This window comes from Scheffersomyces amazonensis (assembly GCF_036850825.1).
Source record: "Scheffersomyces amazonensis strain UFMG-HMD-26.3 chromosome Unknown RJT21scaffold_1, whole genome shotgun sequence".
Lineage (NCBI taxonomy): Eukaryota > Fungi > Ascomycota > Pichiomycetes > Serinales > Debaryomycetaceae > Scheffersomyces > Scheffersomyces amazonensis.
Genome location: NW_027042741.1, coordinates 2,027,761 through 2,041,170, shown reverse-complemented (window position 1 = coordinate 2,041,170; position 13,410 = coordinate 2,027,761). Strand labels below are relative to the sequence as shown.

General features: G+C 32.8%; 6 protein-coding genes across 6 annotated transcripts; 4 read left to right on the top strand and 2 right to left on the bottom strand. All coding sequences in view use genetic code 12, as the record gives it.

Moving 5' to 3' along the window:
- Window positions 1-195: 195 nt before the first annotated feature.
- RJT21DRAFT_13333 (uncharacterized protein) lies at window positions 196-1,120 on the bottom strand. Its single transcript, XM_064883188.1, has one exon. It carries the CDS (start codon window positions 849-851, stop codon window positions 423-425), a length of 429 nt encoding a protein of 142 aa, XP_064741303.1. The 5' UTR covers window positions 852-1,120; the 3' UTR covers window positions 196-422.
- A 70-nt stretch (window positions 1,121-1,190) lies between these two features.
- RJT21DRAFT_111683 (uncharacterized protein) lies at window positions 1,191-2,717 on the top strand (the record flags this gene model as incomplete). Its single annotated transcript, XM_064880018.1, has 1 exon — window positions 1,191-2,717. One exon carries the CDS (start codon window positions 1,191-1,193, stop codon window positions 2,715-2,717), a length of 1,527 nt encoding a protein of 508 aa, XP_064741302.1.
- A 1,038-nt stretch (window positions 2,718-3,755) lies between these two features.
- GCN4 (amino acid starvation-responsive transcription factor) lies at window positions 3,756-4,685 on the top strand (the record flags this gene model as incomplete). The annotated part of the gene is made up of 1 exon (XM_064880017.1): window positions 3,756-4,685. The coding sequence occupies one exon, from the start codon at window positions 3,756-3,758 to the stop codon at window positions 4,683-4,685; it is 930 nt and encodes a 309-aa protein (XP_064741301.1).
- A 2,659-nt stretch (window positions 4,686-7,344) lies between these two features.
- On the top strand, window positions 7,345-8,871 carry RJT21DRAFT_4529 (cytosine permease; the record flags this gene model as incomplete). The annotated part of the gene is made up of 1 exon (XM_064884631.1): window positions 7,345-8,871. One exon carries the CDS (start codon window positions 7,345-7,347, stop codon window positions 8,869-8,871), a length of 1,527 nt encoding a protein of 508 aa, XP_064741300.1.
- A 363-nt stretch (window positions 8,872-9,234) lies between these two features.
- RJT21DRAFT_13281 (cytosine permease) lies at window positions 9,235-11,263 on the top strand. The gene has a single exon (XM_064883156.1). The coding sequence runs from the start codon at window positions 9,598-9,600 to the stop codon at window positions 11,143-11,145; it is 1,548 nt and encodes a 515-aa protein (XP_064741299.1). The 5' UTR covers window positions 9,235-9,597; the 3' UTR covers window positions 11,146-11,263.
- On the bottom strand, window positions 11,246-13,281 carry RJT21DRAFT_117614 (uncharacterized protein). The gene has a single exon (XM_064880765.1). It carries the CDS (start codon window positions 13,224-13,226, stop codon window positions 11,382-11,384), a length of 1,845 nt encoding a protein of 614 aa, XP_064741298.1. The 5' UTR covers window positions 13,227-13,281; the 3' UTR covers window positions 11,246-11,381.
- Between the last annotated feature and the right edge of the window lie 129 nt (window positions 13,282-13,410).

Below are 13,410 nucleotides of genomic sequence, written 5' to 3'. Positions count from 1 at the left end.
CTCGTAATCTATAAATTGAAATAAGTTAATTAATTAGGGTTTATAGGGAGTTTTATATGATAAATTAGGGTTATCGGGGTAAGATAGTGCGGTGTGGATCTTGTGACATGTGCTTTAATGTCCGAAAGCGGTAATTTATACGAAGGTATATTATTACTAGTATTAATAACATTAATACCGTATAAACTCTATAAAATTTTCTACAAATTATTTATGTGGCTTGATTAGAGCGCTGGCTGCAATTGAGTATTATAATTAATATTATAATTAGGGATGTATAGAAAGAAGTAAAATTAAAATGAAAATGAAATAAAAAAAATTAAATAAATCTATGGAGGAATAACAATTAACGATGACAATACCAAATTATGAAGAAGAAAAGTCCCTAGGATGGATGAAAGCAGATCGCAAAGCAATCACGTTTAATGTTGAGTCTTGTTATCGAATTCAGTGTAAGCAGGTGGAGCATTAGTACCATTGGCATTTGATGATGAACCTTCAGAAATAGCACCATAGTTAGCTGCTGGAGTTTGAATAGATCCTGGTTGACTTCTTATTGGAGTTTCTTGAGATGCATCACAGTGATGATGATGATGAACATGTTGATCACGAGGTACTTGCGCCTCAATATCATTTCTGTATACATAGTATACCTTAGTACCCTGATGATAAGGAGGATATTTAGCAATGATATACCATGAATGAATCAACCCAGGTAAATAACCTAAGATCGATAATAAGATATTAATAAATGAATCAGCAGAACAAATCCCTCTTCTGATCCATACTGGTAAGGGAGGGAATAAGATGGAAAGAATTATAAGTATGCAATCGGAAAGACAATAACACATGTTTGACTATTAAGGATTGAGAATTAGTATTAGGTATTAAGTATGTAGTGAATGTTACACTAATTGAGTCTAATTATAATGAGTACAGAATGAGCTGATAGCACAAACAAGACAAGTGATTTGGGGGTCGTTTTATATTGTATAGGGGAAGAAAAAAATTTGTAAGGGAAGGTCACACATTAGTAGAATCGGGATACCGGTTTTATTTTTTATATGTATGTATGCATCACGATCAATTTATCATGTGATCGAGCAACCACCACTGAAGGCAAAATAAATTTATATTGATATGAATTAACTAGTAATATATATATATATATATAAGTAACGATAATCACAATGTCTTCCATTACGTTCAACGTAGTATATAACACTGTGACTAAGAAGGTGACGGTAACGAAGACCAATACCATTCAACAACTTATCAATGCTTCTTTAACCACATTTAAGATAAATGATAAAAAGTATGATGGGAAATTATACCATAATGACAAGGCATTGGATACGGCTTTACCCATCCGATTGACTTCATTATATAATAATACTAAACTTGTATTGAAAGTTACTAAAATTGAAGCTGGAGATTCACAAAATGGCCTTGAGAAATCTATTGATATTAATATAAAATTGATTGCTAGTGTGGCCGGTGGACGTGGAGAAACCAAATCATTTATACATAAAGTATCTAATCAAGTCACATTATCTCAATTATTAACACTGTTTGAAGAAAAGTATCCTGGTGAAGTCTTGGGACAATCAGGAGCACAATTGCAATTATCCATATTGAATTTAAATTATGAATCCGACCAATTTGATGCAGTTAAGTTATCTTCAGTAGTAGGCTCAAATGTAACAAGTTTAGTGATTCGATTAAGTTATGGTAATGGTAGTGAAGATAAGAAGCGTAAGAATGAGGAACAACAAGAAATAATTCGTTTACAATTGCAACAGCAAGCTGAAAGAAATAGAAAAGCTAAAGAGCAAGAAGAATTAGAGCGTGAGCAAGCAAGGAAGGAATTGAAGAGACAACAGGCTGAAGATGAATTGAAGAGGCAACAAACTCAAGAAGAACTGAGTATACAAGAACAGCAATCACATATAGTTGATCAGGATATCGATTACCAACCAGTAGTCTCCAAATCCAACGTAGCCAAAACCGTAGTTGAGGATGACAATGGATACGTTTTCAACCAACCAGAAGTCAAAGAAACTCCACTATTGTATGTGCCCAACGATCGAACTGCTACATATGATAATCCAGAAGAGGATTATGAGATGACTGTTAATCAAGCCATGACATACCAAAAGATAATTCAGAAGTCAGCTATTAGAAAGAAACCACTAGAACGGAAAAGACCTACCAAATATTTAATTCGGGTTCGATTCCCAGACCGTAATATTCTTCAATTGAATTTTATAAATGATGTAGAATCCCTCAAATATGGTCAATTGGTTCATAAGATTGATGAATTATTACATATTGAGTATATTAATAAAGCATATAATTTGAAATTGAGTTATCCACCATTTCTGAAGATTGATATTAATTTTTCCAATAATAATTTGAAATTGGTTGATATGAAAGAGTTTCAAAGTGAACAGATCAGTTTAATATGGGAATTGGTCGATGGTAATGGTAATGGTAATGGACCATATATTGATCAAGGTAAGATTGGTGAAATTAAGCATTCTGATGAGTTACCGGAAGTTATGTTAGAAAATCATAGAAAAGAGTTACCAGGTGATATCAGTACTAGAACTAATAAATCTAATGAAACAAGTAATAGTAATAGTAATAGTAATACTGATGAAAAAGATGGTAATAGTAGTAGTCGTAAGACTCCTAAATGGTTAAAATTTAAGTAGAGTAATACACTAACTAAAATTTTTTGCAATTTTGACTTTCCTAATTAGGCAATGGGCGCTTAACTTTTTTTCCGCTACTGTAGCCCTAGCGGGCCTTAACCGGAGAGACCAGCACAGATTTAAATAATTAATTCTGGTATTCAAAAGCAGTCACTGAATTCTTTTGAATTCTGCTGGATTCCATAATGCTTCAATTGAATCAATTGAGCCAATTGCATCCAATCTATGCTAACATTAACTTCCCCTATTTAATTGCGCAGCCATGTGGTTATTGTACACAATCTAATCTCAGACAAGGATGAGTCATAGATTTCAAAATTCGTGTGTTTTCTCCCATAGTTAAGAGAGGTACGTACTGAGGACAAATGTCGTGTTGGACCCAGAAAATTGTCTGTGTCCCAATTAGGCAACAAAAGATTAGAAAAACGAGGGGAATACCAAATGATTAATAAGCGCAGTCTGACAATTACTATTTTTGGTACTAGGAACGGCTAAAATGTCTGTAATTCTCAGTAATTCTCAGAATGTTGATCCAGAAAAATTTTTCACCGCCTGTTTTCTCATTTTTGTATAAGAATACTGAAAAATCCCCCCATTTGAAATTATGTCGTAAATGAAAACTTTTTCTTTTCTTCTTAATTAACAACAACAAACACAATCTTTACATCTTATTATTATTTTATTATTCCTTATTAGTCCTAGAAATCTAATCTCCAAGATGTGTGCTTAAATTAAATTGTTTTAATACATTTTCCTAAATTATTGTGTTTTAAAAAGTCGTCTTATTTATTATTATTATATTAAAATAAAATAAATAACTATCAATCAAGTAAAACAAAACCTACGTTGTTGTTTACAAATTATACTATCAATCATGTTGTCGTAAATTTTATAAATTAATTCCTTGAGTTACTACTCACTACAGTCTATCTGTCTAAATCAAATTATTGAAAAAGAACGAAAGAAAGTTAATTACTTACCCTACTGCTTACTATTAAATTTTATTAATTATTAATTGTTTCTAATAATATAATCAAAATGTCCGCTGCTACCGCTACTACTGCTAATTTGAAGAACACTATGAATTTGTCTGATGACGTATTCATGGGTGCCTCTTCTACTACTACTATTAATAATGCCAACTCTGATTCCAAGAACGATGTTCTTTCAGAATTAGAAGATTTGGCCGGATTGAAGTCTGAGACTAACAATCCATTCATTGAAATTCATTCATCTGTGTTGGAATCTGTATTCAGCACAAACTTGGATGATGTCAATGGTCCCGATGCCGACTCTACTCCTATGTTTGATGAATTAGATTTCATTGTCGACGGTTCCAAAGTCAACCTGAAGGAGGATTGGATCTCCTTATTTGGAGAAGTTCCTGTTAATTCAGGATCTATCTCTCAGGATGACATTGAGCCCATCATCTCATTTGTCGACAATGTTAATAATAGAGAAGACGAAGAAATCGAGAATGAGGTTGTTCAAAAAGATGATTTAGTTGACTTGTTTGATTTAGCACCATCAGGTGATGATGCTTCTTCAATGACGAGTGCTCCTGCTGTCTCTGGTTCTCGTAAGAGAATGTATAGCGAAGTCGAAGAATCATTTGAATTTACTCCTCATAAGAATACTCAATTAATTACTCCAAACCCATCATCAACATTACCTACTCCATTATTAGATTCTGGTTCTAAGAAGGTTGACCATTTAGGATGTGTGACTTACTCAAAGAAGCAAAGAAGTCAACCTTTACAACCAATTGAATTACCAACCAGTGATGATCCAATTGCATTGAAGAGAGCTAAGAACACTGAGGCTGCTCGTCGTTCTCGTGCTCGTAAGATGGAACGTATGACTCAATTGGAAATCAAGGTTGAAGGTTTAATTGATGATAGAACAAGATTAGAACAAGAAGTTTTAAGATTGAGAGAAATGTTGTTGGCTAATGGTATCCAACCATAGTTGATGGGAATTTCTGGTGATTATTTGTATATTTTAGTTTGTTTTCAATTCTGTTTATGCTATTATTAAATTAAATTTAGATTAATTATTGAGTTTAAAAATCAAAAAAAAGTTATGGTTATATATCTCCAAAATACATAATATAAATATCTTTTTAAAAACGTACAAATGTAGTATTAAGGTTTTTTAAGCGAAAGAGTATCACGCGATGAATAACCTTTATACGTCGTACAGGTACATCTGCAAGTTTAGTTTGTCAAAATGAGCCGTACCATCGAAAGACAATAAATGGCGAGGCACTTTTGTAGTGGAATTTGAGTACATATGTGAAAAGGGCATTAACGAGCGGGCATACACGCTGTGCAAGCGAAGTCACAATAGGATGGTCAGTACAGCATGATGGCTGTATGTCTGTATGTCTGTATGACTGTTAGGGATATGCACGAGAGAAAGAAACAGAGAGAGAAACAGAAATAATTAGTGAAGGAGATGATTGTCCGACGGTAATTTACAAATATGGTTTGACTTCTTAGGGTGTACAAAAGCGAAAATTAAATTAGGTTCCCGAATGATGATCGAGAGGATGATGCTACCAGCTAAAAAGTAGGTCAATTGTATTGGAGATTCTATGAAAATAATTAGAATGCGGAGATCTTATTGGGTAGAAGTAATTGTTAGGTCTGATTTATAAAGTGTCATCTTCTCCTCATTATTATAATTATATTATAGGGAGAAAGAAATTGGTTTGGCGATGATCTAATTAATTGCAACTGATAAGAAGTCAAACGGAAAAAAATAAAACCGAAATTAAATTAAATTAATTTCAAAAAAGGAAAGAATGAAAGAATAAAAAAAAATAAATCAGACATTTTTCAATCGACCAGTGCAGATTTTCTGCATATAACCCATCTTGAAAACCACCTAAATCAATGGACGTATCTTTCACAAACAAGTAAATAAAGGTATTAATTGACTTTTGCATTTTAGTGTAATACGAACAATTCAACTAGCGAAGAAAGTAATTAAACGTAAATTGAATTATTTAACAATTATTATTTTTAGCGTGTGTAAGTTCAAGGGCCGTCCCTTCGTTGTTTTATTTTCAGACACTTGTTCATGATTTCTTAAGAGTTTACGAAAGTATGCAATTGACATCAGTCCTCCTGAAAAGCCCCTGTGATGATTTATCCAGATGTAATAGATGAGCTCCTGCTGTTTCTTTAAGCGGTAGAATTTCACTGTTCTGAAGAGAGAGCTATTAAAAAAAAAGAGCCGTTCCATATTTCTCTTTTCAGTGAAGATCCGCTTGACACTAGCAGAGATAAGCACTTGAAAATGGTAATGTACTGATGCATGGATGTTTTCTTAATGAAAGGAACCTATTCAATTAGCCATATCTTAGCTAATGTGTTGAACCAAAATGATTCCGATGGAAAGACTCTTATGAAACGTATACCAAGAGATTTACAATAATGTAATATAGTGGGGGTGTATAAAGTTATAATTAGATGTGTTTAAATTGAATTGTAATTGCAAACCTATATACGATCCTTATTATTTAAAATTTATTAATAAAATTATATTAGATAAGAGTTCAATTTTCAATTGGGATATTTTACTCCCCTCCCACTAAGTAATTCATCATAGCAATTGTGAACAGCGGCTTACTTTAGGTATTGTTAGCTGTACAATTATAAAGAAGACTAACCCTTTACTAGACACACTATGTTACAAAATGCTCGAGTTATACTTAGTTTGTTTGTTCTTATCAGGGAATCCATTCATATCAATGGCAATAAATCATAAACTCGGATAATTCTCGTTCTTGGCATTTTTCGCTACTATTAATATCACTATTACTATTAACAGTCTCTTTACTAGTTAAACTTCCTTTAGTTTTTGATCTGGAGACTCCGCGGGGCATTTTTCATTTTCTTCTTCTAATACGTTAAGGCGATTTTTATTTTCTTTTTTTTTTTGTGCGTTATCTATTCGTTGAAATTAATTTTTACTTTTTTTCTCAGCCTAGTTTCAATCAGACAAAAACTTACATTGGTCGTATGCTCAATGAAATGTCTGATTGAGGGTATTGGTGTTAAGTGGTATACTTCAAAGTATCACGAACTGAAAGTTGCACTCGAGAAACTATAAATTATTGAAGTGAACATTGTAGAGCTTTTAACATTATTTGAGGTTTAGATGTTTAGATGTTTTATGTTTATAACTCTAAGTACTAGCCAAGAGTAGGCATGTACATATAGTTCCATATATAAGCTAATTTACTACTATAAAGAATCATTCTATCATATAATATAATGGCTGCAAAATCTAAACTCTTATTTTCTTATCTATCGACCACTCCCAAAAATCATCGTTTAAAATTGTAATGTTACACCCTTCCGCGGACTTCCTCTGTAAAAGTCTCATCTGCCAAGACTTCCATATTCAAAAGTTTATTGCTTCTTGGCTGACCTATCAATCAGATGAAAACTCTTGGTTTCTTAGTAGAATTTGCTCTAACAACCGAGACCGCAATGAGCTCCTTTGAAAGCTCTTACGATAAAAAATTTTCCTATATAAGATGAGGAGAATCCGTTTAAGTTAATCAATTTTATTTTACATGGGCAATTCAAGATCTATTTGCGGTGTTTGGTCAATCATGCCCGATCAAGAAAAGGAAATTGCTCTAACTAAAGAAAGACTGAAAAATGAGTCATATGAAGTAATCCTGGTAGGAGAATCTAACAAGGTCAATGGTCTCAATATATTCAATAAAATAGCTGCCAGGGTTAATGCTGAAACTAAAGGAATTGAACTCGTTACAGATGAAGAAAAAACCGAAACATCAATCTTCAATGTTTGGTCTATGTGGTTTTCTGCCAATTTGGTTATTGCAACTTTTTCCTTAGGAGCTCTTGGGATAACCGTATTTAATCTTTCATTTGCTCAAGCAGTACTTGTCATAATATTCTTCTCATTAATAGGTGTCATACCAGTTGCGACCTACTCCGTTTTTGGTCCAAAATTGGGTTTAAGACAAATGATCCTTTCTAAATTCTTAGTTGGAGATTATGCAATGAGAATATTCTCATTTATTAATATGGTTGCTGGTGTGGGATGGGGTGCAGTGAATATCATGTCATCAGCCCAGGTTCTTTCTATAGTCAATAATGGTGCTTGTCCTCCATGGGCTGGATGTTTAATTTTGGTCTTGTGCACCATCTTAGTTAGTTTCTTTGGTTATCATGTCATTCACATTTATGAAAACTGGTCTTGGGTTCCAAATTTAGGTGTTTTTATAGCAATCATTGTGAGAATGGCAAAGTCTGGCAATTTTACCATGGGAACCATGGTAGGAGGGGCAACCACCGCAGGTCATGTTCTCTCCTTTGGCGGAGCAGTATTTGGATTTGCTACTGGTTGGGCAACATTTGCTGCTGATTATACAGTTTATCAACCAAGAAATGTTCCAGCTTTGAAGATATTCTTTGCAGTCATGCTTGGTCTTTGGATCCCTTTGTTATTCACTCTTATCTTAGGCTCAGCTTGTGCTACTGGTATTACTACAGACAAAAGATGGGCGGAATTATACACAACTAATTCCATAGGTGGATTACTTTATGCTATTTTGGTTGAAGATTCTTTACACGGATTTGGGCAATTTTTATGTGTTCTTCTTGCTCTTTCCACAGTTGGAAACAATATCCCTAATATGTATTCAATGGCCCTCTCTGCCCAAGCTACTTGGTCTAAACTTTCAAAGATACCAAGAGTAGCATGGACTGTCCTTGGAAATTGTGTTACATTGGCTATCTGTATTCCAGCATATTACCATTTCGCAGCTGTAATGCAAAACTTCATGCACATGATTGGCTATTACTTAGCCATATATGAAGCTATCTCCTTTTCCGAGCATTTTATCTGGAATAAGGGACGGTTTGATGTATATGATTATGAGCATTTCTATGATAAGGAAGTTTATCCTAAAGGTTACGCTGGTATATTTGGATTTTGTTGTGGAGTTGTGGGTGTTGCGGTTGGTATGAATCAAGTTTGGTATACTTCAATTTTGGCTAGTAAAATTGGAGAATACGGTGGTGACATTGGATTTGAGTTGGCCTTTGCATTTGCTTTTGTCGGATTTAATTTAACCAGACCATTAGAGAAGAAGTATACGGGAAGATAAATCGTATTTAAGTAAAGTAAACTAGACTTGTACAATAAACCAAAGCTGATAGATTTATAGTAACAAATGAATAATAATCATTGTGAAGCAACTAACCTTTGAAGTACGTTAAGTAAGTGTTCACTATTTTTTGCCGTAAGTTTGAGTAATCTTCTGTTTTCGAACTAACTCCGTCAGAATAAATTGCATCTACTTCAATCTGCAAGAGTGGTTGACTGCAAAAAGTAAGCAAAGCAAAGCAAAGCAAAGATCAAAGCAAAAAGCAAAGGGTTGGGGCCGACAAAAATGGTTACTCTAAACAGCAAGATCAAATTGCTTTTTTTTTGTCTGTCTGACACAACCAACTGGGAAATAACGAGCGCCCTTTCTTTTTATTCATTTCTTTTATTTTTTTAATTTTTAATTTTTTAATCTTTTTTTTGCAAAAGAGAACTTTTTCAACCATCTGGAAAACTGGATATATTTAAACAGACATATCCTTATCTGTCTGAAATTTTTTTTAGCTCTTATACCCCTTCAGTCATTTAACAACCAATAACTCATTCCTTTTGAATTACACCCATTGGGAACGTATAACCAACCTACTTACGTTACTGTAAACATCATATCCTCACACTTTATTAATTAAAAAATAACTAAAGTGTATTCTACCATCCTCATCGAATAAACAAAATAAAAATAATAACCCAATATTAAATTGCATAAATTCACAAGTTTACAATTACAATGAGTTACGAAGATACTGAAAAACAACAATTTGTGACTGAAAAGAAGAGTGCCGACTCTTTTGAAAAATCTCTTGAAGGTGGACATTCTGATGAAGCTGAAGTTGCTACTGCTAAAGATATTAATTTTATTAATCGTTTAGCTGCTAAATTAAATGCTGAAACTAAAGGTATTGAATTAGTTACTGATGAAGAAAAAACTGAAACTTCAATCATTAATGTGTTAACTATGTGGTTATCTGCCAATTTAGTTATTGCAACTTTTGCATTAGGAGCTCTTGGTATTACTGTTTTCGGATTAAGTTTCTGGCAAGCAACCCTTACTATTATTTTCTTCTCCTTTATTGGGGTTGTACCTGTTGCTTTCTTTTCTATCTTTGGTCCTAAATTAGGTTTAAGACAAATGATCCTTTCTAAATTCTTAGTTGGTGATTATGCTATGAGAATTTTCTCCTTTATTAATATGGTTGCTTGTATTGGTTGGGGTGCTGTTAATATCATGTCTTCTGCTCAATTATTAAATATTGTTAATAATGGTGCTTGTCCTCCATGGGCTGGATGTTTAATTTTAATCATTTGTACTATTTTAGTTACTTTCTTTGGTTATCACGTTATTCATCTTTATGAAAAATGGTCTTGGGTTCCAAATTTAGTTGCTTTTATTGCTATTATTGCAAGAATGGCCATGTCTGGTAACTTTGAATTTGGTACTATGGAAGGTGGTAAAACTACTGCTGGTAATGTTCTTTCATTTGGTGGTTCTATTTATGGTTTTGCTACTGGTTGGACTACTTATGCTTCTGATTATACCGTTTATCAACCAAGAAATGTTTCTTCTACTAAGATTTTCTTTGCCATCTTTATTGGTTTATATACTCCATTATTATTCACTTTAATTTTAGGAGCTGCTTGTGCTACAGGTATTAATACTGATCCAGCTTGGGCTGATTTATATAACTCTAATTCTATTGGTGGTTTAATCTATGCTATCTTAGTTCAAGATTCTTTACATGGGTTTGGTCAATTCTTATGTGTATTATTAGCTTTATCTACTGTTGCTAATAATGTTCCAAATATGTATTCTATGGCTTTATCTGCTCAAGCTACTTGGTCAAAATTATCTAAAGTTCCAAGAATTTTCTGGACTATTTGTGGTAACTTTATTACTTTAGCTATCTGTATTCCAGCTTATTATCATTTTGCTGATGTTATGGATAACTTTATGGATTTAATTGGTTACTACTTGGCCATTTATCAATCTATCGCATTATCTGAACACTTTATCTGGAATAAAGGTAACTTTGCTGCATACGATTATGAACACTTTTATGATAAAGATGTTTATCCAATTGGTTATGCTGGTGTTTTCGGATTCTGTTGTGGTGCTGCTGGTGTTGTTATAGGTATGAATCAAGTATGGTATATGTCTGTATTAGCTCATAAGATTGGTGATTACGGTGGAGATATCGGTTTCGAATTAGCCTTTGCCTTTTCCTTTATTGGTTATAACTTAACCAGACCTTTGGAAAGGAAATATACCGGCCGTTAATCTTTCTTCTTGTAACTACACTTTAACTTATAAACTTTTTATTATAGCTTTATTTTCTTCTTGATATCTTTTTCTTTAATCTTTTAATATTTGATTTGGGCTTTTACCTTTCTTTTTATTTTTGTACTTTTACTTATACCTTTCTAATATAAAACGATATTAATATTAATGTTACGTAGTGGTTATATATACACATAGATATAGCTATATTTATATCTATATCTATATCCATCTATTTACATGACAAAGTTAAACATGGATTCGTAAGTGTTCAACTTTCCTTCCAATCCAAACAATTTCAAAGCTGAATATATTTCTTTGGTAAGTTTGGTATCATTAACAATGGTCTGACATCTATTAGGATCACTCAAGTATTCATCCAAATGGGGTAACACCCACATCATTCTACCTAAATCTTGAGATAATCGAGCTGCTCTAATTAATATTTCAAAAACTGTATTATTGAATATCATAGCATGAATCTCAGGGTATGGTAAATTAGAATTTAAAATCAATGAATTCTCATTGACTTTAGAAACATTTAAACATACACGAGAAGTATTATCATTAATAGTATGAAGAATTAGTTTATTGAATAATGCATCAATGTGTTGATACTGGTGCATAGAAATACATGAATTCATTATATCGTAAATGTCCTGCAGCATTATATACAAGGGAGTTAAGCAGGTAAAGGTATTGGAGGGTATATACCTTTCGGAATAATTTTTATAATACATAGATTTAGAAATCATCGAAGTTAATTTGGTTTTATCAAGCAACTTCTCATATGATATCACTTCATTGATATTTAAGAAACTCAATAATTGTCGGAGTAATGGACCATTCTGTCGATGTACTTGATATCTAATTAATGATGGTAATATGGTAGGAGTATCTTCAATTAAGTGACGGAAATGCATGGACTGATATGATGGGAAAGCCTTTGATAGAACAAGTGATTGATGTTTATATTCAAACATACTGTTATGTACCAAAGATTCAAAGTTATAGAGCCCAACTTGATGGAATGTATCTAATAAAAATTTAAAGATTACCATATTGGGTATCCCATTTTGACAAGTCAATAATGTACTAGCAATACCTATAGCAAGATTTAAATGATCACCATCTTGATTGAACTGATTAAATGAAGAATTAAATCCCGACAAATACTCGTCATTGTTTAAACGAGTACTATGAAACTTTATAACATTATGTTTAGATTCATTAAATTGATTAATACTACCATAATAAGTCAAGTATTGAGAACTCTTAAAGAAAGTAAACAAATTCCTATATGTTCGAATAGAATTGAAATGGTCAGACGTTTTAATATCATTAATGAAATTGGACGTAGCTTCCCGATCTAATCGACTAAAGAATAGTTTGAAATCAGTAGGAGTTCCTTGACTTTTATCATACAAATTAGAAAGTAATTTGAGGATATTCTGTTGTTGCTGTTGTTGTCTTATATTGTTAATAAACATATCATTAATAAGTGCTGTTTTTACCTGTGGACCTTCTTGTAATAGTAATTTACGAACATTTAACTCTACCAATACACTATTAATAAGTGAAATGGCTAATAACATTAATGAACTCTTGATAGAAGCATCATTATACTCCAACTTTTCAACTTTTACAAGGCCTGGAATTTCTTTATAGCTTGTTATCGGTATATGTTTATAGTTCTCTTTATGATTCTGATCCTTAAATAGTAAATCCACATTATCAGAAGTCTTATTGAATATTCCAACAATATTCAGTCGATGCTTTACAAAGCTTTCAGCCGTAGCTTTCTTCTCTCGTGCATCCTCTACTCGTCTCTTAAAATGCTTTAAGGTTCTGGAAACCCGAAAATCGTCAATCCTTTTCTGGTCAATCGATTCAAAGTCAAATGGAGTTCCATCTTCATCAATCATATTATATGACGGGTCCAGATAGTGTCGTATAAATAGTAAATCTGTACTAGTTGAATGTGGTACAACATGGTGTCTATGATATCGTAGTATAAAACTAGAGTCATACATGACCCATTTTATACTACGACACATACCACCACTTGTTACTGATGACATAAGCGCAGTTTTACAGTGATATACTCCAATTTGAATGTGTCACAGTCTTTAAGAATCACTACAACTAACTCTATTCATAGTGAAAAATCAATCAGTCCATACAATATTTTGGTTCGGCATATTGGATACTGTGTGCAGGATACACTATATTGCACATGACTAGTCACAAGATACCATTCCTGCA